This window comes from Lissotriton helveticus, chromosome 10 (genome assembly GCF_964261635.1).
Source record: "Lissotriton helveticus chromosome 10, aLisHel1.1, whole genome shotgun sequence".
In the NCBI taxonomy this organism is placed as follows: Eukaryota; Metazoa; Chordata; class Amphibia; order Caudata; family Salamandridae; genus Lissotriton; species Lissotriton helveticus.
In genome coordinates, this window is record NC_136071.1 from 1,106,180,502 (window position 1) to 1,106,201,958 (window position 21,457).

The following is a 21,457-nucleotide window of genomic DNA, read 5'->3' on the forward strand; positions in this document are numbered from 1 at the left end:
TCCCGCAAAGTCTTCGGCGCATTGGCCTGGCAGTCGGCGCACAACTTGGGGTCTTGGTCGCGCCCCAGGTAGTAAAGACACACGCGGTGCGGGTCCGTAGGTCTTGAAGCCGGGCATCCCTACTGCACCAGGAATCGATCAACTAAAAAAAAAAAAGACAAAAAGCCATGAAAAAACACAGTCAAGCAGTGACTGGGGTACCACTCTTTCCGGATCTGCGCTTGCTTACGCGGAAAAAGAATGAACTGACGTCAGCGTTCTAGGCGGCGTCTAAGTAGCTGTCGCAACGTCATCTCTGCAACGACGACGCCAATGTAGGACGCTGAGCCGCACAACGCCACCTTTAGACACGCAGGGGTACTGCTGCCGAAAACTTTCTGGATCCAGTCTGACGCCTAGGGGTAATTCTAAGGTAAGGAATCTATCACTAACGTGTTTCTTTCAGATGTTTTTAAGCCTCCCTGCTGACTGCAGGAGCAGATTGGCCAGATGTACAATTATACACTAATGATAAACCAACGTACCAACATGGATGCAGCCAAGTAACCAATGAATGGACTCAGGAAAAACGCCTCATGTTGGTGGGAAAGTAGTGTGGATGATGAGCCAGATTTCAGGGCATGATAAAAGGTAGAGTACATCCAAGAAATAGAGTAGTTTGTGATTAAGCCTATGACTGTAGAGGAGTTGAGGAAAGCATCCAACGCCAGAGGCCTTAAGGTGGGCTTCTAAAAGTTGAGCCCCCAGAATAGGGCCTGTATACAATGCCCTTTTACAGCCCCTGCTCCCAGTTCTCTCACACCAACCATTCGAAGGCCAAGCTCACCAGTAAGTACATTATTTGTGCATCTCCCTCACACTCATAATTCTCTCTTGAAGCAGACCCTAGTGGCTCTAAGTAGCCTTTCTTCACAACTGGCCTCGAAGCAAGCATCAATCAATAGGTCCCTTTTCTCTTCCTTCAGGCCATGGTGGCCTACTTCTATAGAGGAAGTTCAGCACGTTTTCTTCAGGCAGAATATGGTAACAGGTCTATTTATATGGCCCTAGGCTTCTTCTTAACCACTGGGAAAACAAAAACTCAAAGCCTTAGTTCCGGTACACCACCTTCTCTCAGCTGGTTTTGTACAGATTCCTTCTGAAGTAAAGATGAACACAAATTGTTGTCTTTAAAGGGTCAATAATTTGGGCAAACAATGGAGCCATGAAGGTAGCCAGCCAAGACACTTACAATTCGTGACTCTTCATATCAGTGAAGGTACACCTAGTGAATTTTTATCATCCAAAGCAAATAGAGCACACTCAAAAGCCTTACAAAGGTCAACTGCACTGGTGTTAACAGCTAGGAAAAGGCAGGTGCAGGACAGTGCTTTCTGGAAAGGGAGGTAATTTATGCTATGTGACGTCTCTCTAAATGGGGAAATGGTCACTTATAAATCAATTGGAACAGTGGATTAAATACAAATCCATGAAGTCAATGCTTCAAAGCACCAGACAGTTACACAATTTGATGACAGAAAACCAAGGTCCTATTCCAGACAGTAACCTAGAGATGAAAGACTGTTCGAAGTAAAATGGTTAACCAATTCAGTGGCTAGGACTTCTAAAAAACGTACTCTGCAACATTTTAATCAGTCAGACATAGGACTAAGTGTACAAGAGGCCATTAACTCTAGTCACCTGTTCACCGTACTGTAAGCTGCGAGTCATAGACTTCAATGTTTTCACAATCTGTGCTTTGGTGGAAGAAGGACTGTCCAGATTCTCCAAACCTTGGCCTTCAAGCAATCTCAGCAAATATGGAACCAAATCAACCTTCAATGCCTAAAAAAGAAAGAAACAGCTTTAATTATGCAGATCGGACATCCATAGATGTACCTATCTGTATCATAAAAAGATGCATTTGTGGTTGAAGTTGGATCATGGGAGGAAAGGTCCAATGCATTTTCATATTCAAAACACATTACATAGAAAAGTGAGAGTCACAAAACATGTACTATACATTTTGTGAATCAAACTGTTTCTAAGAACTTTGATCAGTGCTGGTTCATAATGGGAAATCCTGATACAGGGGACTAGGATCCATTTTGCTAACGTCAGTTTTCAGAAGGGACAATGACTAAAATCAAGAACATTACATTTCATATCCATCGAAGACAAATTTCAAAGATCATTCCTCGTGTGACTGAATTACAAGAGACACATTTTTTAGTACCTTTTCTTTAACTTGTTTGGAAGACTACAGTAGCCTTCATAATGACCACAGTGTCTTTCTGGCAAATGTAATGGTCATTGGAAAAATGCTTAAGTACAAAAAAAACTTCAACAAACGAGGCAATACCTAAATATTCATACTAAGACCAAGGGAATCTTAAATAGCTACACTTCTTTCATTTTTCCGTTAGACGGAAAAAAAATTAAATAGCTATAACTAGAAGGAAGCCCTTTAGAATGCCAACTGGCATCTTGGCAGGCTCTTTGCGGGTGGTGACTACTCCAAAAAGAACTATGAACAGTGGTTCAAAATGTAATTATATGTGGAAGAACAAATTCTGAACCAAAACTCCAGTTATCAAACAAAAGAGCACAACAAGAACTGAGCTATCCAAATGAAAAAAGTTCCTATTTTATTCAACCACATAAAATCCACATCTTGTTTAATAGGTGTACTGCAGTAGTGCGATGCATAATCCGGCCAACAGTTATCACTTTATAGAGGAAACCTACAATTAACAATGTTGCCATAAAAGTTCAAATCGAGGATTAGTATCAGACCCTTAGATCAACCCTAATAAAGGTCCATATAAGTGGAAGAGATAGTCCAACACAGAATGTCACAATCAGAATGGCATATTTTAATTAAAAAAAGAATACTAAATTCATCCAGTGGAACCAGACTGACTTATATTTGCACTGCGGAGTGCTATTCTGATTATTTACATATGTCTTTAAGTGACTAAAAATAATGGTTTTGGAGTAATATCTCAAAACAAAAGAACATCCATTCTGAGAGGGTATCTTGCTCAATCCAGTCTTTAATGTGGAGAGAATAATCCATCAGCAAGCCTTCAGTAGCTTAGTTTCGTGAATAGATATTAGCAATAAGCAAATAACTGCAAAGTGCCCCTTTTTGTCATGGTCATCCCCATTTTTTGCCACTAGTATAGATGTTTTTCGACTGATGCGCACTGGGTCCCTGCTAACAGACCCCAGTACCAGAGCTCTTTCCCTAAAAACAAGTTAAAATGGTCTAATTGTGTTACAATTGGCAGACACTTTAGCACCCATGTGAGGCCCTAGAACATGGTACCTCTGGTACTAAGGGCATGGGCACTAAAGAGGGTCCCTAAGGGTTGCAGCATCTAATATGCCACCCTAAGGGACCCGCATATAAATTGCATGGAGGCTGCCATTGCAGACTGCGTGACATGATGCAAACCACATGTGAAAACACGACATGGCACACTCACTGGGTCATATCAAAGCCATTCCATACACTATAAGCAAGTCACTCCTACAACAGGCCTTGTAGCGCGAAGGCAGGATGCATTTTATTCTATGTAAGGACATATCTGTTTAAGCAGATATGCCCTTGTGATGTCTAGTTCTATTACTAGATATTGCAAGAGAACAGGGAAGCCATCTAAGTGGAGAAGTGTGGCTCAATGGTTAGAGCGGCAGACCCTGATGCAGATGTCTGGCCCGGGAACAGGGTTCAATTCCCGCCTCGGCGGGTCTTGGGCTCAATTTCCTCGGACCTGATAATTCTCGCCTCGGTGCCTATTCTAATCATGGGTCCCACTCTGCAACTCCGGGCAACAGCTTGCTTAATCTCCACAACGGCCCCAACAGCGCTGGGATGCCTGGCTTCACCTTGGGAGTGCCCAGGAGAGGGTATTTCACAGGGAAAAGCCTGGAAGGGTTCCACAGCGGTATGCGTACAGCGCCAAGACACCTTCGGGTATAAGTGTGCTATACAAGTACGAATTCATTTCATTTCAAGGGTATGTACTGGGCACTGATCATTACGAGTTCCCCAGCTACATGATGTCTTTGCTGAAATCTATAGTATTTTGTATCCAACACCTTGTCTTAATAAATCTGTACTGTTTCCAGTACTAAATTTATTATGACATGCACCCAGAGAGCAACTTATAGGTGCCCCCAGAAATTCTATCAGTATCTAGTGCGCTGGCTGACTGGTATTGTCCAGCCTGCCACCACAGCGAGTTTATGACCCTCTGAAGGTGAGAGTCAGCACTCTCGAAGGCCAGAAATAAGGTCTGTGCCGAAGGAAAGTGTTCACACCTACTCCAGCAGGATGGCTAGTGATTTAGCATATCAAGGTCAGGGGATTCAAAGCCCCTGCTACCTTTGATATGCAGCCCGGCTTCCCCCAGACCTGGAAGATGCCGCCCCCTTCCCTGCGGCCCATTTGGCACCGGACAGGCTGGAAATTAGCTATGCAGTAGGCATGTTGCACCTCCAGGCTAGTCACACCCCTAATGTGGCCTAGCTGATGTGTTCCATGAAAGAAGGGTTCCACCATCTTGTTTTTGGTGGAATTAGGATCTCTGGGACAGGGTTATGCCCACTCCCCAAAGGAAGTGATCATATAGGGGTGTAAGGACCCCAGGGAAAAGTAGCCCATTGGCTACTACCCTTCACTTCCCTTAATGCCCCTAAAATTAGTATTTAGGAGGCCCCCTTACACCAGGTTTCATCTGCCTGAAAGAAAAAGGAGGACCAAGTAGAGCCTAAAATGTGAGAACTGTGGGCCAGCACCTAACGTAGCACAAAACCCTGCCTGGCTGCTGCTCTCCTGACAATCGCGGACACGGACTCGTCCAGAAATGGAACATCCTCCCCACACCCTTGGAGGTCTGCCCAGCACTTTATTGACCCAGCAACATCTCCCTTGGAGTGGAGGAGCAACTTCCCTGCACTAGCAGGCACCAACTGCATCTGGTACAGCATACTGTCTACCCCCCCAAGCCCACCAAGTTTTGGGACGCCAGGGCTCCCAGGATCCAGCCAGCACTAATACCGGAGGTACTGGAGCCAGTTGCAAGCACCAAGGCTTGACTGTGTTCAGTCGGAAAACCACTGCAGCCAAAACTTACTTGCACATCGAGGGACTTCGAGAGAGGCCAGCTGCACACGGAGATTGGCCCGAATGTGCTTCTTTACCCTCTTCTGCAGGTACGCCAAGAACCATGAGAGTCTCTAACTCAACAACCGGCCCAACAAAAGAACTCTGTACCCGAGCTCCCCAGCCCGGGCTTAAGTAAAGTGACAGTGTCTCTGTGCACCTGAGACCCTGAAGAGCCAAGCACCCATCCTTGTGTTCTGCCAGACTGGTCTCTACTTGCAGCCTTTTTCTTACAGGTACTTTTCTCATTGACTTTAGCAGGTAGCTTTCGAGGCTACACTCTCAGACAGAACCTCTGCACCCAGACACCCCAGGGCAGGTAAACCTGAACTGTTGGTGCTTTCTGGGACCTTGGCCCCTACTTACCTTAAGTCCAGAAAAACAGTCCTGCTAGTGTTTCTCCCATAGGATAACATTTACGCGTTCAAGACTCATGCCTTAAATCTGACCGCAGTCATTTTCTACTGTTTCTATTGTAAAAATGGAGAACGTCTAAAGTACTTACCTGATTCCGATAATCTGGTGTCAAAAATGATATAAAAATGTGTAATTTTTCTAAATTGGTCTCGAGTTTCTTCTTGAATGCGTGTCTCATTATTGACTCTGTGCGTACAACAAATGTTTAACACTACCCTCTAATAAGCCTAAACTGCTCACCCACACTACCACAAAGAGAGCATTTGGGATTATTAATTTAAGTGCTAAGTGCTGTAAATCAGTGATATTTGTCTGGACATTCTACATAGTGTACATCATTTTGGTACACTACATGCAAAATCAGCTTCCTACAGTGACCAGACAAAGAGACATTTCCTTTCAGCAGTAACTCCATTCGTTCAATCTTGCCAATACACATGTTTTTGTTTAATACCAACCCCTTAGATTTCCCAAAAATTTGGTTTAAGAAAGTGCAGGTGCTCTTTTCAAGCTTCATGTGGGGAATCAAAAAGCCAAGAATAGCTTTAAAGAAAGTCCGAAAGAAAAAAGAATATGGAGGCATAGCAACCCCTGAATTATATCTGTATTTTTGTGCCTTTCATTTAAAAAAATGTCATCAACTAATGATGGAGAGTTAAACTTTTTCACCACTATATAAAGCTCTTAGAACCGATTTTACTGAACAAGCAGGGAGCTACCTTTTAAAATTTGGCCACCCAAAATTTTTTAAAAAGGTAAAATTGAAGATTTTGTCATCAGCTATAAAGCTCTGGTCTCAGGTGAGACACCTTCTAAAAACCCCGTACTTTAATGACATCGCTCCAGTTTGGGATTCCCCAGGTACGCCGCTGTGTTGGGAAGATGCCCTTGCGGTTCCCCTTCGAAGCTGTGGTATCATCACATGGGGACAACTGCTTTTTGACGCAGAACTTATCTTCTGGCCTCACCTTTCGGGGTTATGTGGTAACTCGGTCTCGAAGTTAAAATATTATCAATTGTTCAGCTGGACAAAATCTATAGGTAAAGAGCTAAAAAGGAACTCTAATTTGGCATTAAAGATATGCTCCCGTCAACCAAAAACAAAAAGAAGTGTCAGAGTGGTATTGGCTACTTGTCCAGAACGGAGAAGAGATGCCGGCTTCATTTACACAAAGACCTCGAAAATATAGGGCAGGTTTCTATGTCTTCTTTATGGTCATATGTAAATGCTGCACCTTTAAAGAAGAACCACCTTTTTACCGTACACAGAGCCTACTGGACACCTCAGAAATTATCGAAAATGGGGAACCAGGAGATTAAGAAGTGCCCTAAATGTGGAAAAGCTAAGGCAAACGAGGTCCATTTGTTCTGTAGCTGCCCGGTAATACACTCTTACTGGAAGAAAGTGGGTAAGACCATCTCAGATATTATGGGGCTGGAAATAAAATTAACAACTTTGTCTATAATTTTTGGGGTATTACCAAGGGAGCTTGACGGCCGTCTTCTAACAAAAAGACAGAAACCTCTCTTCTTCACTCTGATATTGTTAGCTCGCAGGGAGCTCTGTATTAAATGGATTTTGCCCTGCTCCCCTACGAAGAAGAATGGATTCATTCCATCCAGAGGGTATCTGCTCAATCTGGCAAACATAATAAATACTGGGAAATAAGTGCCCTAAATGTGGAAAAGCTAAGGTAAACGAGGTCCATTTGTTCTGTAGCTGCCCGGTAATACACTCTTACTGGAAGAAAGTGGGTAAGACCATCTCAGATATTATGGGGCTGGAAATAAAATTAACAACTTTGTCTATAATTTTTGGGGTATTACCAAGGGAGCTTGACGGCCGTCTTCTAACAAAAAGACAGAAACCTCTCTTCTTCACTCTGATATTGTTAGCTCGCAGGGAGCTCTGTATTAAATGGATTTTGCCCTGCTCCCCTACGAAGAAGAATGGATTCATTCCATCCAGAGGGTATCTGCTCAATCTGGAAAACATAATAAATACTGGGAAATATGGGATAAGTGGGTGGAGGCAGGCTTCCCTAACATATAAGGTTTTAGACACGTGCTTGATAGGTCTTTCGTCTCTATCTTTTGTAGGTTTATGGTATTTTTATTGTTTTCCACCTTTTGACATTTTGATTTCTTGGTCCAATGATTAAGAATATGCTCTAGATAGAACCCCTTGATGGGGCAGTTACTATCCTTGAAAAAAAGGATTATAATGGTCTAACAGATGAAGCAAGATCAGGGGTTGGATGACATATAAGAAACCAAAGGTGTGGTTCAGGAGATACGTGGTATCCTCCTCTCCCTTGTGGAGCGACCAGACCTGTAAAAACGTCCTTCGGATACTTGAGATGGTCAGAGTACCCCCTTCTTGAATTTAGAGCATATTGTGGTTAAATGAGGACAATAAAAAATAAAAAACTCCATTCCTTCAAAATCTCTATTTGTCTGAAACATATGATGCATTCTCGCACTTTTGTTACAATTAATGTTCTCAATAAAAACATTTGAAATAGAAATATCAATCAGAACAATAACATACTTTCTAATGGATGAACTTCAAGATGTACATATAATATTCAAATTAAAGATATTTAACAAAATGTAGGAAAACTAGTATGAAACATTTGACTTAATTTCTTTCATACAGTTGGCTCGAGAGTAAAACCACTCAAAAGTAAAACTGCTGTATTTGACTTATTAAGGGTTCCTAGTTAATTAAAATATTGTTATAGATCTCAGACTAAATTCACGTAATTGCATGCACAGTTCATTTTCAGGGTGTTGCTCAAGATATAGTTTTGAAAGTGTTTTTCGATCTGTAGATAAGGAGGAGGGGCATGGGTCTATGGAATTACCCTGCGTGTGTCTGGTGGGACCATTGGCACCTAGACGGGGTGCTAAGTAAAAACAGAATAAAGATAGAAAATAAACTGTGCTTATAAATACGTTTTCTTTACCTCTTCTTTCACCAAGACCTATGAACTTCCCATAGGGTACGTATTTGGAATTCTAAAAATAAAACGACAAATATGCTTACTTGGGCCACTAATTCGGTTTGCTCCCTCTGAAACATTCGATTCAGTGTTTCGCAAGCCAAACCAATGGTGTCTGATCTCTTTTTCATTCCAGTCATCAGCGGTCCAATGGTCTCCAGTGCTGCCATTGCTCTGACACACAACTGTATTCAAGAGAAAGTGTGACAATGTCAAACTACAAACACACCGTTGCCTAATTACAATTCGATCAGAGCTCCAATGAGTGAAATAAGACATCAAGTCCTAAATTCTTGTCAGAGAACAGTAAGTAATGTTACAAACAATACTAGACATACCTTTTTAGAAAGGTGATTGGTTAATGCTTCAAGTGAGAATATAAAGTTCAAAAATGAAAAGTACGTATGAATAGGTTGTTCCCACAGTAACAAAAAAAACGAAATTCTTCCCATTTCTCTAACAAACAAAACATTTTAAATACTTTTATTCCATGAAGGCCTGGAGAGGAGCAAATGGTTTTTGAAAAAACCACAGAAGATAACGTCCTGGCCTTGTCCACCAGTTTGCATGACTTCCGCTGTCCACTCTGACCTCAGCTGTGAGAGAAGATACTTTGGGACATAATCAATGACCGTTTGGGCTCGTCAAAGAAGAGTAAGCACTCTCACTTGCAGAGGCCTGCTCACTCCTGACATTATTCAGGACATCATTCCGCCTCAGTGATGTCAGATGGGACAAAGGGAGGATTGCCTAACAAGGACACTGGGAACTGGATGACTGTGTATTCAAAGACTGGTGACTTACTGAACAAGTTACTTACCTTCGGTAACGATATATCTGTAAGAAACAGTAGTTAGTATTAGATTCCTTACCTTAGAATATCCCCAGGCGTCAGTCTGGATCCGGAAACTTTTGCGTAGCAGTACCCCTGCGCGTCGGCAGGCGTCGTCTGCAGGCGTCCCCTGCGGCTCCGCATCCGTCGTCGGCGTCGTGCGCCGTGATGATGTCGCTGGAGTATATAGACGCCGCCTCCGCGCGCTGACGTCAGTTCTTTGCACACAGCTTTTCCGCGCCAGAACACGCAGAGCCATGGAAGAACCAACACTGGTGCCATGCGAAACTAGGGCCCTGAAGGGGATGACCTTAACCCTATGTATCAGTTCGCAGAACGGGGAGGATGGGCGGGGCGGTAAGGAATCTAATACTAACTACTGTTTCTTACAGATATATCGTTACCGAAGGTAAGTAACTTGTTCATCTGAAAGAAACAGGTTAGTATTAGATTCCTTACCTTAGAATAGATACCCCAGCAATACCAACGCCGGTGGTGGGTCTGCGAACCAATACAGCTTACACCAGAAAGTCCTGGAGGACAGAACGGCCAAAAAAGCCATCCCTCCGGACTTGACTGTCCAGGCAGTAGTGCCTTGCAAACGTGTGCAGCGAGGCCCACGTAGCTGCCTGACAAATGTCCTGCAAGGGGACTCCCCGGCACAGGGCAGTAGTAGCCGCCGTGGCCCGAGTGGAATGGGCTCTCAGCCCAACAGGAGGCTCCTTCCGAGCCAAAGAGTAGCACGCTTTGATGCACAGGACGACCCACCCAGAGATGGTTCGTTTATGCACCGCTCTTCCTTTCTTCGCACCCACGTAGCCAACAATCAGTTGGTCATCCACCCGGAACTGGCGTGTGCGATCCATATAAAATGAAAGCGCACGTTTTGGGACCAGACGATGGAGCCGCTCTTCATCCTTTGAAGGATGCGGAGGCGGGAAGAAGGAGGGTAAGGTGATGGACTGCCCGATGTGAAAAGCAGAAACTACTTTGGGCAGGAAAGAAGGTCTAGTTCTCAGAACCACCTTGTCTGGATGAATGGACATGAAAGGAGGTTTGACAGAAAGATCCTGGAGCTCACTCACTCTCCTGGCAGAGGTGATGGCAACCAGGAAGGCAGTCTTTAAAGTCAGGAGACGGAGAGGACAGGAATGAAGTGGCTCAAAGGGAGCGCACATCAAGAAAGTCAGAACCAGGTTCAAGTCCCACTGAGGCATCACGAACGGAACAGGTGGATACATGTGCATGATGCCCTTCAAGAATCTCGCTACAATAGGGGACTTGAACAAAGAAGGTTGATCAGGCAGCCTTAGAAAGGCCGAAAGGGCAGAAAGGTAGCCCTTGATAGTGCCCAGAGCAGAGCCCTGCTGGGCAAGAGAGAGAAGAAAGAGGAGAACCTCGGAAAGAGGGGCAGAAAGAGGGTTCACAGCCTTTGCTGTGCACCATGCCACAAATCTGTTCCACCGGCAGGCGTATACCGACTTTGTGGAGGGACGCCTGGCTGCCAGAATCACATCACAAACTTCAGGAGGCAAGTCAAATGGCCTCAACTGTCGCCGCTCAATCTCCACGCATGGAGGTGGAGACTGGACAGGTTCGGGTGGAGGACCGTCCCCTGCTGCTGCGACAGAAGGTCCTCCTGAAGGGGCAGGCGGATCGAGGTACCGACTGACATGCTGAGTAGCTCGGGATACCAGTACCTTCGAGCCCAGTCCGGAGCCACAAGGATAACTTGGGCCCGGTCGCGCCTGATCTTCTTCAGCACTCTGGGCAGAAGTGGTATAGGCGGAAAGGCGTACAACAGACCGCAGCTCCACTCGCGCCGAAATGCGTCGCCGTGCGAGTGCCGTCTTGGAAACTCCAACGCGCAGAACTGATGACATTGCGCGTTCTCTTCTGTGGCAAATAGATCTAACAAAGGCTCTCCCCATTGCAGAAAGAGGCCTCTCGCCACGTCCGAGTTCAGACGCCATTCGTGATCCACCGAGCACCGACGGCTGAGTTCGTCCGCCCTGGCGTTCAGAGAACCTGCCAGGTGTTGAACCGTCAGAGTCACGCTCTGACGTTCCAGCCATTGCCAGAGACGCAGCGCCTCCTGGCAAAGGGTCCACGACCCCACTCCGCCCTGCTTGTTGCGGTACCACATGGCGGTGGTGTTGTCCGTGAACACCTGCACTACACTCCCGTTGACAAAGGGGAGGAATGCCTTCAGTGCTAGGCGAATCGCCCGCAGCTCCAACATGTTGATATGGAGCCGGGACTCCGCCGGAGACCAGATGCCTCTGATCTCCGCCTCTCCCAAGTGGCCTCCCCAGCCCTGGAGGGACGCGTCCGTCACAACTACGTGCTCCGGTTGGGGAAGGGAGAGAGATCTGCCTCTGACCCAATCGCGGTCTGTAAGCCACCACTGCAACTGTCTCGCAGTGCCCTCCGAGATCAGGACATGGTCGGATAGGTTGCCTTGATGCTGGGCCCACTGAAACTTCAGGTCCCACTGCAGAGCCCGCATCCGCCACCGGGCGTGATGCACCAGAAGGATGCAGGAAGCCATCAGCCCCAGCAGCCGCAGCGTCAACCTGACCGAAACCCGGGATAACGGCTGAAAGATGGGAATCAAGGCCTGTATATCCCGGACCCGCCGTTCCGGAGGATAAACCCGAAACTGCGCCGAGTCGAGAACCGCTCCGATGAAAAGGAGCTTTTGAGAGGGACACAGGTGTGATTTCGGCACATTGATGGAAAACCCCAGCTCGTGCAGGAGGTCTGCCGTCATCTGAAGGTGGTGGACGACTGTCTGGGGCGAGCCCGCCTTCAACAACCAGTCGTCGAGGTAGGGGAAGACTGAAACCCCTAACCGGCGCAGATGAGCTGCGACCACCGCCATCACTTTCGTGAACACCCGTGGGGCACTGGTAAGGCCGAATGGGAGCACGATAAACTGAAAGTGCTCGTGGCCTACCGTGAACCGTAGGTAACGCCGGTGGGCGGCAGGACGGGGATGTGAAAATACGCATCCTGCAAGTCCAACGCCACCATCCAGTCTTGTGGGTCTAGAGCAGCCAAGACCTGAGCCAAAGTCAACATCTTGAACTTCTCCTTCCGGAGGAAGCCGTTGACGTTCCGTAGATCCAAGGTAGGACGTAGGCCCCCCCTTGTCCTTCTTGGGTACCAGAAAGTAGTGGGAATAGCAACCACACCCTACTTCTGGCCCAGGAACGCGCTCGATGGCCCCCTTGGCCAAGAGGGCCGTAACTTCCTCCTGCAGAAGTGTCAAGTGGTCCCCCAACACACGGTGGTTCTGCGGTGGCATGGCTGGAGGAGTGGTCTCGAAGGGGAGGGAGTAGCCCCTTCGGACGAGCTGCAGCACCCACCTGTCCGATGTGATAGTGCGCCAGCGGGAGTGGTGATGGCGAACCCTGCCACCCACTGGCGTCACATGGGCCTGAAAGCACGGACTAGGAGGATTTGGAGGCTGATGCTGCGGGGGGAGGTGTGGTCTGACCTCGCCGTTGTCCCCGACCGCCTCCACGGCGGCCTCCACGGTTGCCACCGCGTTGAGAAGTGTTCTGCGGCGCGTGGCTGGCAGCACGTGTGGGACCGCCCCTTCCTTGGCCACGAAAGGAGCGAAACGAACCCGTTTGCTGGCGCTGGGTCGAGAGACCCAAGGACTTGGCCGTGACCCTGGAGTCCTTGAAGCGCTCCAGCGCGTGGTCCGCCTTGTCGCCAAACAGGCGACTGCCATCGAACGGCATGTCCATCAAGGTATTTTGGACATCTGCCGAAAAGTTGGCGGATCTCAGCCAGGCGTGGCGACGAATCGCCACCGTCGTGGACATCGCTCTGCCCAGCGAGTCGGTCGTATCAAGACCACACCTGATGGAGTATCTTGCTGCATCTCGGCCTTCAATCATAGCCTTGCCGAGCTTTACCCGTACCTCCTGCGGGCATTCTGGCAGCAACTCCGCGACCGTATCCCACAGAGTGGGTGTAGCGGTCCAAGAGGCATGCGGTGTTGCAAGACCCCAGTCCCAAACTCAGGGACGAGAAGACCTTTTTTCCATACTGGTCGTACCTCTTGGATTCCCGGTCGGGCAGGGCCGACGGGAATGCGGTCTGGGAAGTCGAGGCCTGGATCACCAGACTCTCAGGGGTGGGATGGGTGAACAGGAACTTGGGGTCGTCCGGACACGGACGGTGGCGTCTGGCCACGTTCCTATCAACAGGCGAACCTGAAGCGGGCCTGGACCACGTGCCCAAAAGAACGTCTGCCAAGGCTTCGTTGAACGGCAGCAGAGGCTCCTGTGGGCATGACTGCGGTTTGAAGACCTCAGTGAGGATGTTAGGCCTCACGACCGCGACGGGGAGCTCAAGGTGTAAGGCCTTGGCAGCCCTCATCAACACCACTGAATAAGCAGCCCCAGCCTCCGAGGCCACAGTAGGAGGCGAGACAAAACCAGGGTTAGGAGAGTCGTCCAGACCACTGGCGTCACCCAAATCACCTGTCCAGTCCACGTCGTACTGACACTCGCGTGACAGAGGGTCCTCAGACCCCTCCCAACCCTCTCCGTATTCTACATCTTCCCCATATTCGGAGTCAACAATGTAGACCGGCTCCTCGGGGCCCACGCGTCCGGAGTCGGAGAGGTAATGGGGACGGCGCCGCCCGGAGCCGGAGCACCGGCGCCGCGCGGGGGCGGCGTTGGGGGCAACCCCGATGGAATCGGCACCGGAGAGGCCGGTAGACCAGTCGGCGTCGACCCCGAGGGTCCCAGTGGCGCCGGGGCCGGAGCCGGCGTCGGAGCCGGAGCACCCGACGGCGTCGAGGCAGGGGCACCGGAACCGCTAGGACCCCCGGACGGGAGCTCAGGGCCCGAAGGCGCCGTAGGCCCCGTCGGAGGAGACAGTGCCCTCATGGCCATGAGGAACTCCTCTATCTCCTCACGCGACGTGCCTTGCCCAGGGACCGTAGGGTATGGAGCAGGCCGCGCCGGCGACTCACGCGGAGCCGCGGGGGTGGGGCCACCCGAACCCCCGGCCGCATCGCGCGAGCATCGGGGGGAGTCGGGGGTACGATGACGACGCCCCAACTTCTTGTGTTTCCTACCTGAGCAACCGGAGGAATGGTGACTACTTCCGGAGCGCTCGTGATGGCTCCGCGACCGCTCCCTCGACCTCCGGCCGGACCGGGACCGCTCTCGACGTGGGGCCGACACCCGCAGTTCGAGTAGCTTGCGGGACCGCTCCCGCCTAGCTTTACTCGTCAGGGCCCGGCAATCGACACAGTCGTCCACGGCGTGTTTGGGGCCTAGACACCGGAGGCAGAGTCGGTGATGATCCGTGACCGACATCGTGCGGTCACAGCCGTCACCGTTCTTAAAACCGGGCATCCTACCGGCACCGTAACAAGAATCAAAGATTCACCAAAAAACTTTGGTCAAAAGACCGGAGTACTGCACTTCTCGGATCTGCGCTAACTGGCGCGGAAAAAAGAAGAACTGACGTCAGCGCGCGGAGGCGGCGTCTATATACTCCAGCGACGTCATCACGGCGCACGACGCCGACGACGGAGCCGCAGGGGACGCCTGCAGACGACGTCTGCCGACGCGCAGGGGTACTGCTACGCAAAAGTTTCCGGATCCAGACTGACGCCTGGGGATATTCTAAGGTAAGGAATCTAATACTAACCTGTTTCTTTCAGATGCTGCTTTTACAGGAGTTTGCCAACTGTGCTTTGCTTGCCTGACAGTTGGTGAATTCAAAAAATAAATTATAAAGAAAAAGCAATTCAACTGAGAGGTAAATCAATAAGGTAGTTAACTGTTGGAAGAACATGCCAAAATAACATTCAGAAAGTAACATACTTTCTACTCTTCTCAATCCAACCAATATTTTTGGGCAACTAAAAAAAATTGTAAATTGTAAACAAGTTCATTTAATCAAAATAAATTTGAAAAGTAACTGATATAATTGGGTACAATACCTCATTATCTGAAAGTATGTGTATGACACGAATAGCACTTTTAGGAATGGCATTGTTCTTGTGGCTCAGAGCCTGGAGGATCTTGGGAAGGTGTCCCAGTGGGGGGACTTGATCCGATAGCTGAGGCTGAGTGCTAAAAAGACAAACTGTTGCTGTTGTTACAGTTTCCAAGGTTTCCCCCTGTAAAGACAAATTAACTGTTTAACTGTACACATCTTTGCCTCAAGAATAACTTTGCATCAAATTACATATTACAAATTACGTATTGTCATCTGTATGACAGTGGCATTTTGTTATGACATTTAAATTATTATGCAAGACAGAGCTTAAAAACTTTGCAAAAAAAAGAGGCAGCACAAAACACCCAATGTGCTGCTAATGTCCCCATATATAACGAATGAGTAAAAGAAAAAAATAATAATGAAAAAACCTCTCTAAAATGGAGACTAGGAATCTTTCCTGAGGATTTCCCAATGTGGAGTTAAGAAAGACATGACAATTTTGCAGCCAAGATTATTTATTAAAAACAATGCTACTACTAAAGTCTTCTTGCATCTTCTTTTTTAAAACACTCAAACAAGTTACTTAGCATTTGCTCATAATAACACTTTTAAACCAAAAATAAAATGTACTTACCTATGATAATGCTATCTCAGTTGGATACATAATCTTCATGGAAATTTCTCACCTTAAGAAATAGATCTCCATGTGTCAGACTGGTCCAGAAATGCTATTCTCTCCATACTAGCTCTCCATCTCTACCATGTGGCACCATGTGCCTCCAGCCATACCTCCAATTCACTGGGCATGATCTCACTGGCATAATCCTAGACACTGATGTTAGTCCCTGATACCTTTTTCGCACCCCAGCAATGTAGGTGAGAGAAACTAACACAGCATCAAAGACCACAACAATAGCAATACACAACATGCATACTGTGAGATCTCATTACATACAGTATTGGCTCATCAGGAGAGGAGGAATGGTGGTGAGGAATCCACCAGAAGAAAAATTTTACTTACCCTGTAACCATTTGTTCTTAGAGTGTAGTGCTGTAGATTCATATGCTCTGCATTATCTTGCCATCTAGTTTTGGGTTAGGATGTTTGCGAGTTTTTTTTCTTCGAGGAAATTATTTTGAATCAGGAGGTCCAGAGTGACCTCTCTCTTAGTTGGCAGTGCGGACAGGCACATGCTGCATGTTAGATTGTATTTCGCACTGCGTGTGCGAGTAGTAGGGAGTGGTTCGTAAACTCAGTACGGTGCACCTGTGTTTTGCGAAAGGAAGTTAGTTAACAAAGGACTAGATCTTACACAAGTACAAGCTTACGGAGAAGAGGGTGAGAGATTGTGAATTTACAGCACTTCACGCTCTGAACGAACATGTTGCTAACCTTCGGTAATGCCTTAGCTGGTAGAGGCTCTATCTTGCCACAGATTCCTTAGCTTAGAATATTTCCCAGGAGTCAGACTGGATCTGGAAAATCTTGAGCAGTACCTCTGTGCCAGTAGATGGAGTCGGTCCACTGGATGTGACAGGCACAATGCCTATACAGGCGCCACCCAGTGCACGGACATCAGTTTCTTTATGTGACTCTTAGCGCACCAGAAGCACGGAGTCACGTCAGAAGGCCGACTGGCTTGTGTGCAGAAACTACAACTGGACAGTGACCTTTTTATGTAGGAAGATCGGTAAACAGAAAGGGGAGATTGGGTGTGGCGGTAAAGAATGTGCAGCTAAATAGAATCTCTACAAGATAAGGTGTCACCGAAGACTAGTAAACTTGTTCATCTGACTTCTAGTCACAGATTCTATGTCAGGACTGGAGGCGAGGATTATGCCTTCTTTCTCCGCCTTATTGCATAGCAGCAAAGTCTACAACAAAACGACACTTCCCATGAACCAAAGGGAAAGTGTAGTAGAAACAAGAAAAAGTACATGGCAACAGCCAATCACGAGTCACAAAACCAGTGTTTAATCAGGGTCCAAGGGAGCCCAACACAGTCCATCTACAGTGTTCTCTCCTCCTCTTTCTTCGCTGCTACGCAGCAAGATGAGTACTATTCAGCTTCTTAACTGTGTAGTGCTGTTTACTATAGATAGTTTTTTCTGAATGGACATGTTTAAGTATGCGCTTGATACTGCTCTGCTTATTTGCTATTGCTCTGATTTAGAGTTGTCCTGTTCCTTCTGTATTACAGTGATTTTGGTTTTGTCAGCTATTGACATCGCTACCTATTGAGGTGTTTTTGTCAGTAGCGCTATTGTTGTTTTTCCGCTTTGGAGCGCCGTTGTGCCTGATATATATTTTTGCTTTACTGTCTCGCGTGTCTCATTGTCTCCCGCAGAAGGGGCTGCGCTGCGAGTCGCGGGTACGGTCGCGGCTGTACCTACGCGGCTTGGTGCGGGCCTGGTCCTCCCGCCACTAGAGGGCGCGGAGACCTTGGTGCGGCACCACGTTGAAACTCCCTTCAGGGAGTTTTCAAACGTCGCGCCAGTGTCGCGGTGGGCCCCTGGTCTGAGGCAGAACGCCGTACGGTTGTAGAGCGGCAAAGCGGTAATAATTAGATAATCCGCTCGCGGCTCCTTTATTCTGCTATGATCTTTCCCCAAGCCCAGTCATAAACCTGACGAGGGAAGAGTAGGTACCACTGCGGGGGGAGAACGCCTCATTGATGTCCTGTACAGCTTGGCGCTTGCGCAAGGGACATAGCCCAGACCACTTTACCCCTGATTTAAGAGACTTGGTGTAAAAAAAGTGATTGCCATTACTCTGTTCTTTTGGGCTGTTGCCCGATAAACGGCGGTTTACCGCTCTGTAAAGTTCAGGTTGATACCCAGCCTTTCAAGGCCTCTGTGTTGTGGCCCAGTGGGAGCTACCTGTTGTAAGTTCGGAGGCCTCCCATCATGGACTATTTTGATGACTACCAAGAGGAGGAGGACCCCCTCGCGGATGTGCCCAGGAGAGACACCTTTTATGAGGCGGTAGATATTTCCATCTATAAAGCTGTGGATCAAGCCATGTCCCTGCGCTAGAAGACAGGCTTTCCCGCCAGATTCAACAGGCTTTTGCCCAACTGTTCCAGCAGCTGGCCTCTTTGCCGCAGGCCCCGTCCACCAGTTCTTCCCAGATTCCTGTGGGTTCCGCGCCACCTAAACGTGCCCATGAGGCAGGGGTAGATAGCGATGCATTTGATCGCCTTAGGCAGGCTTTCCCCGCCAGTCGTCCAGCACCTCTTCCTGGGGTTTCCCCGGCCCCGACGCCAGTCCTGCTGCCTGATCAGGTTTCCCCTCCAGCGGATCCAGCTCCGCAGTCCCTCCCTGGTACATCTCAGGATCCTCCAAGCACTTCGGATATGTTGGATCCGAATGACATTATTCACCCAAGGTCCTCTTAGTGGACACCTGGCGATAAGGTTGCGGCATATGTGGCCGCCCACATTCGACGTCCCCTTGAGAAAGAGGCACGTAATTGTCTGAGGGCAGAGTGTCCCCGCCCCTCCTTGGACGGTAAGGTAGCCCTTACACCCGAGATTGACCCCGTATAGGTACTTTCCTCCAAAAGTTCATAAGGGATCCCAAAAAGGGGATAGATAGATCCTGGAGGGCCTGCCAGGATAAGCTCCTGGACGCCCTGGGTCCAATGACAAAAATTTTGGACATGGCGGAGTCGGGGTCCATTATTTTACCCGAGACCTTGTCAGGCTGGGCTCAGAGAGTGATCATCTTTATGGGCAATGCCAATTGTGCTGTTTCGACCGAACGCCGCCGGTGCCTCCGGCCAATATCAAGACTAGGCCAGGATTGGCAACTTTTACCCTACCCGTAGAAAAAAAGGGGTAAAGACAGAGGATACCGTGGAGGCACCACCACGTCTAGCCCAGGTGAGCTTTCTCCCTTCTTCCCCTCAAGAAATAGAGGGCGGTTGGCGGGATGTTTTTAGGTGTGGTTGACCATAAAACGAGATGCTTGGGTTCTGCAAACAGTGAGGGGTTTTCACATAGAGTACGAGGGGACCCCAGTGCAGGAGTTTCCCCCACGACCCATTCAGTTTTCAGTACAGGATTCTCGCTTAGTAGACGAAGAAGTCTGTTCTCTTCTCAGGAAAGGCGCTATCGCCCTTACTTCCCAGCACCCCAGCGGTTTCTTGATCAACATATTTTTGGTTGACAAGACCGATGGCGGAAAGAGGCCGGTGATCAACCCAAGCGAATTCAACCTATGGCTGGTGTACCGCCATTTCAAGATGGAGGGGATTCATCTCCTCTGGGATGTCCTGCGCCCCCTCGATTGGATGGTCCGTCTGGACCTCAAAGATGACTAACCGCAGTTTCTGTGGAACTGTAGTGTGGTTCCTATATCCCCAATAGGCTCTGCGCATTGGAATAATATATCCTGTAGATTAGACGTAGGGCTGAGGTCGACTAGGTCTCTACCGAATATACTAAACTTAATTGTGTGTGTGCCAGCTAGCTTAGAGGTCACTAGAAACTTTCTTGAATAAACAAGAAGGGATTAGTTTCTGACAACCGCTTAAAACATGACAACTTTGTTCCCCAAGAATAAGAAATATATCTCTAGAGTCGCGGAAACAATAGATAGTTATTTCACTCAGTCAATCGTGCATGCTTCTTTTCACCAGAGGTGCAGAGAAATAGAGACGGGCGGTTTCAATAAAAGGGTATTTATTGAACAGTCTTCTTTCTCAAGCATAAGAAATGAACTGCTGCAATCGTAATACTGGCTGTAAAGTACAGAGCACACAATACTAAGAGTATTATAAATAGGGCTCCCAGTTTTCCGTTTTTACGGATTTTTACAGATAAATACAGACAGAAACAATTTATTTTCCGGTCTGTATTTATTTTTAAATACAGAAAAATAGGGAAAATAGGTCTTCTTTGGATGACTTTTTCTACTATCAATCATGAGTGCCAGGTCAGTAGGGGTACAGATTGAGAGGTAGGAGACATGAAAAAAAGACCATAGATTTCCCAATTAAGTGCAGATCTACAGTTAATTATGCTATTCTACAATGCAAGTGTTTTCAGATAGCGCTATTGCACTGTATACTGCTGAAACCTTTAGGGCATACAAATGAGAGTATACATTTATCAGTAAAATAAATGTGGAAAATACCCATTGAAGCTTCATTTATACAGAAAACACAAAATAAAAATGGATAGATACAGAAAAAATTAGCAAAAAATAAATATGTATAAATAAAGACGGAAATGTCGAAAATATAAATACCATAAAACCGGGAGCCCTAATTATAAAATAGTACTGTAAAAGCATGATACGGTTTCTAAGCCATAAGATACCTAAAATGCATAAAATACATACAGTGATAAATAATGACTAAAAGTACTCAACTGGTGCTTCTAAAATACGCCTACCCCGGTGTACCTAACCTAGGTCTAGTACAAGGGAAGAAGTAAGTAAGGTGTAGCCTAGTTTTAGTATTATTTGCCAAGAATCTAGTCCAAGAATTCTCTTAGGGTCTAATCAGCACTGTACCTTGGTTTTAGAATGTAGGAGGTCTTGTATCTCTCTCTCAGGACTCGATTTCCCAGTAACCCACAAGGGTAGCCTGGAAACACTGGAGCTGGATTTCTCGGCAGGAGAAAGTACAGCGTCTCTCAGTGCATCAGCTGGAGGGTCGGCTTCCTTCGGCACTTGCTGCCGCAGGGCGCGTCAGGCAAGTAGATAGTCGAACTGTTCCAAACCACCGTGTGTTTGTTTGGACAAGTGTGGGCATATTTATACCTTGAAGGTGCCGAGTTTGACGAAAGATTGGACATAATAACGTCATCAGAGACTTCATCCCTGACTGCTGAAGGCGTGTTTCTCCAAGAAATCGTTGTAGATTTACGGAACTAGTGGAAGTAGCCAAGCCGTATTAGGACTACTTGAGCTATGTCTTAATATGGTTGTGATTTCTATGCCTATATTAGGATACAGTATTTTATACCTATATAAGGGCATGAATCGGGAAAATTATACTAGGGTCCTAAAACGCTATACAACAGAACGACTGCACCTACGAATTCACTTCTCTCCCCTTGG

The 21,457-nt window shown here is 47.4% G+C and overlaps 1 protein-coding gene across 2 annotated transcripts in view; it reads right to left on the bottom strand.

Moving 5' to 3' along the window:
• Positions 1–21,457, bottom strand: part of DNAJC13 (DnaJ heat shock protein family (Hsp40) member C13) — a 1,517,524-nt gene that overhangs the window by 117,779 nt on the left and 1,378,288 nt on the right. For both annotated transcript variants that reach the window (XM_078663869.1, XM_078663868.1), the window contains 3 exons: positions 15,387–15,566; positions 8,619–8,759; positions 1,681–1,824 (listed from right to left, as the gene is read on the bottom strand). In XM_078663869.1, coding sequence (XP_078519995.1) covers positions 1,681–1,824; positions 8,619–8,759; positions 15,387–15,566 — 465 coding nt within the window. The remainder of the gene's footprint in view (positions 1–1,680; positions 1,825–8,618; positions 8,760–15,386; positions 15,567–21,457) is intronic.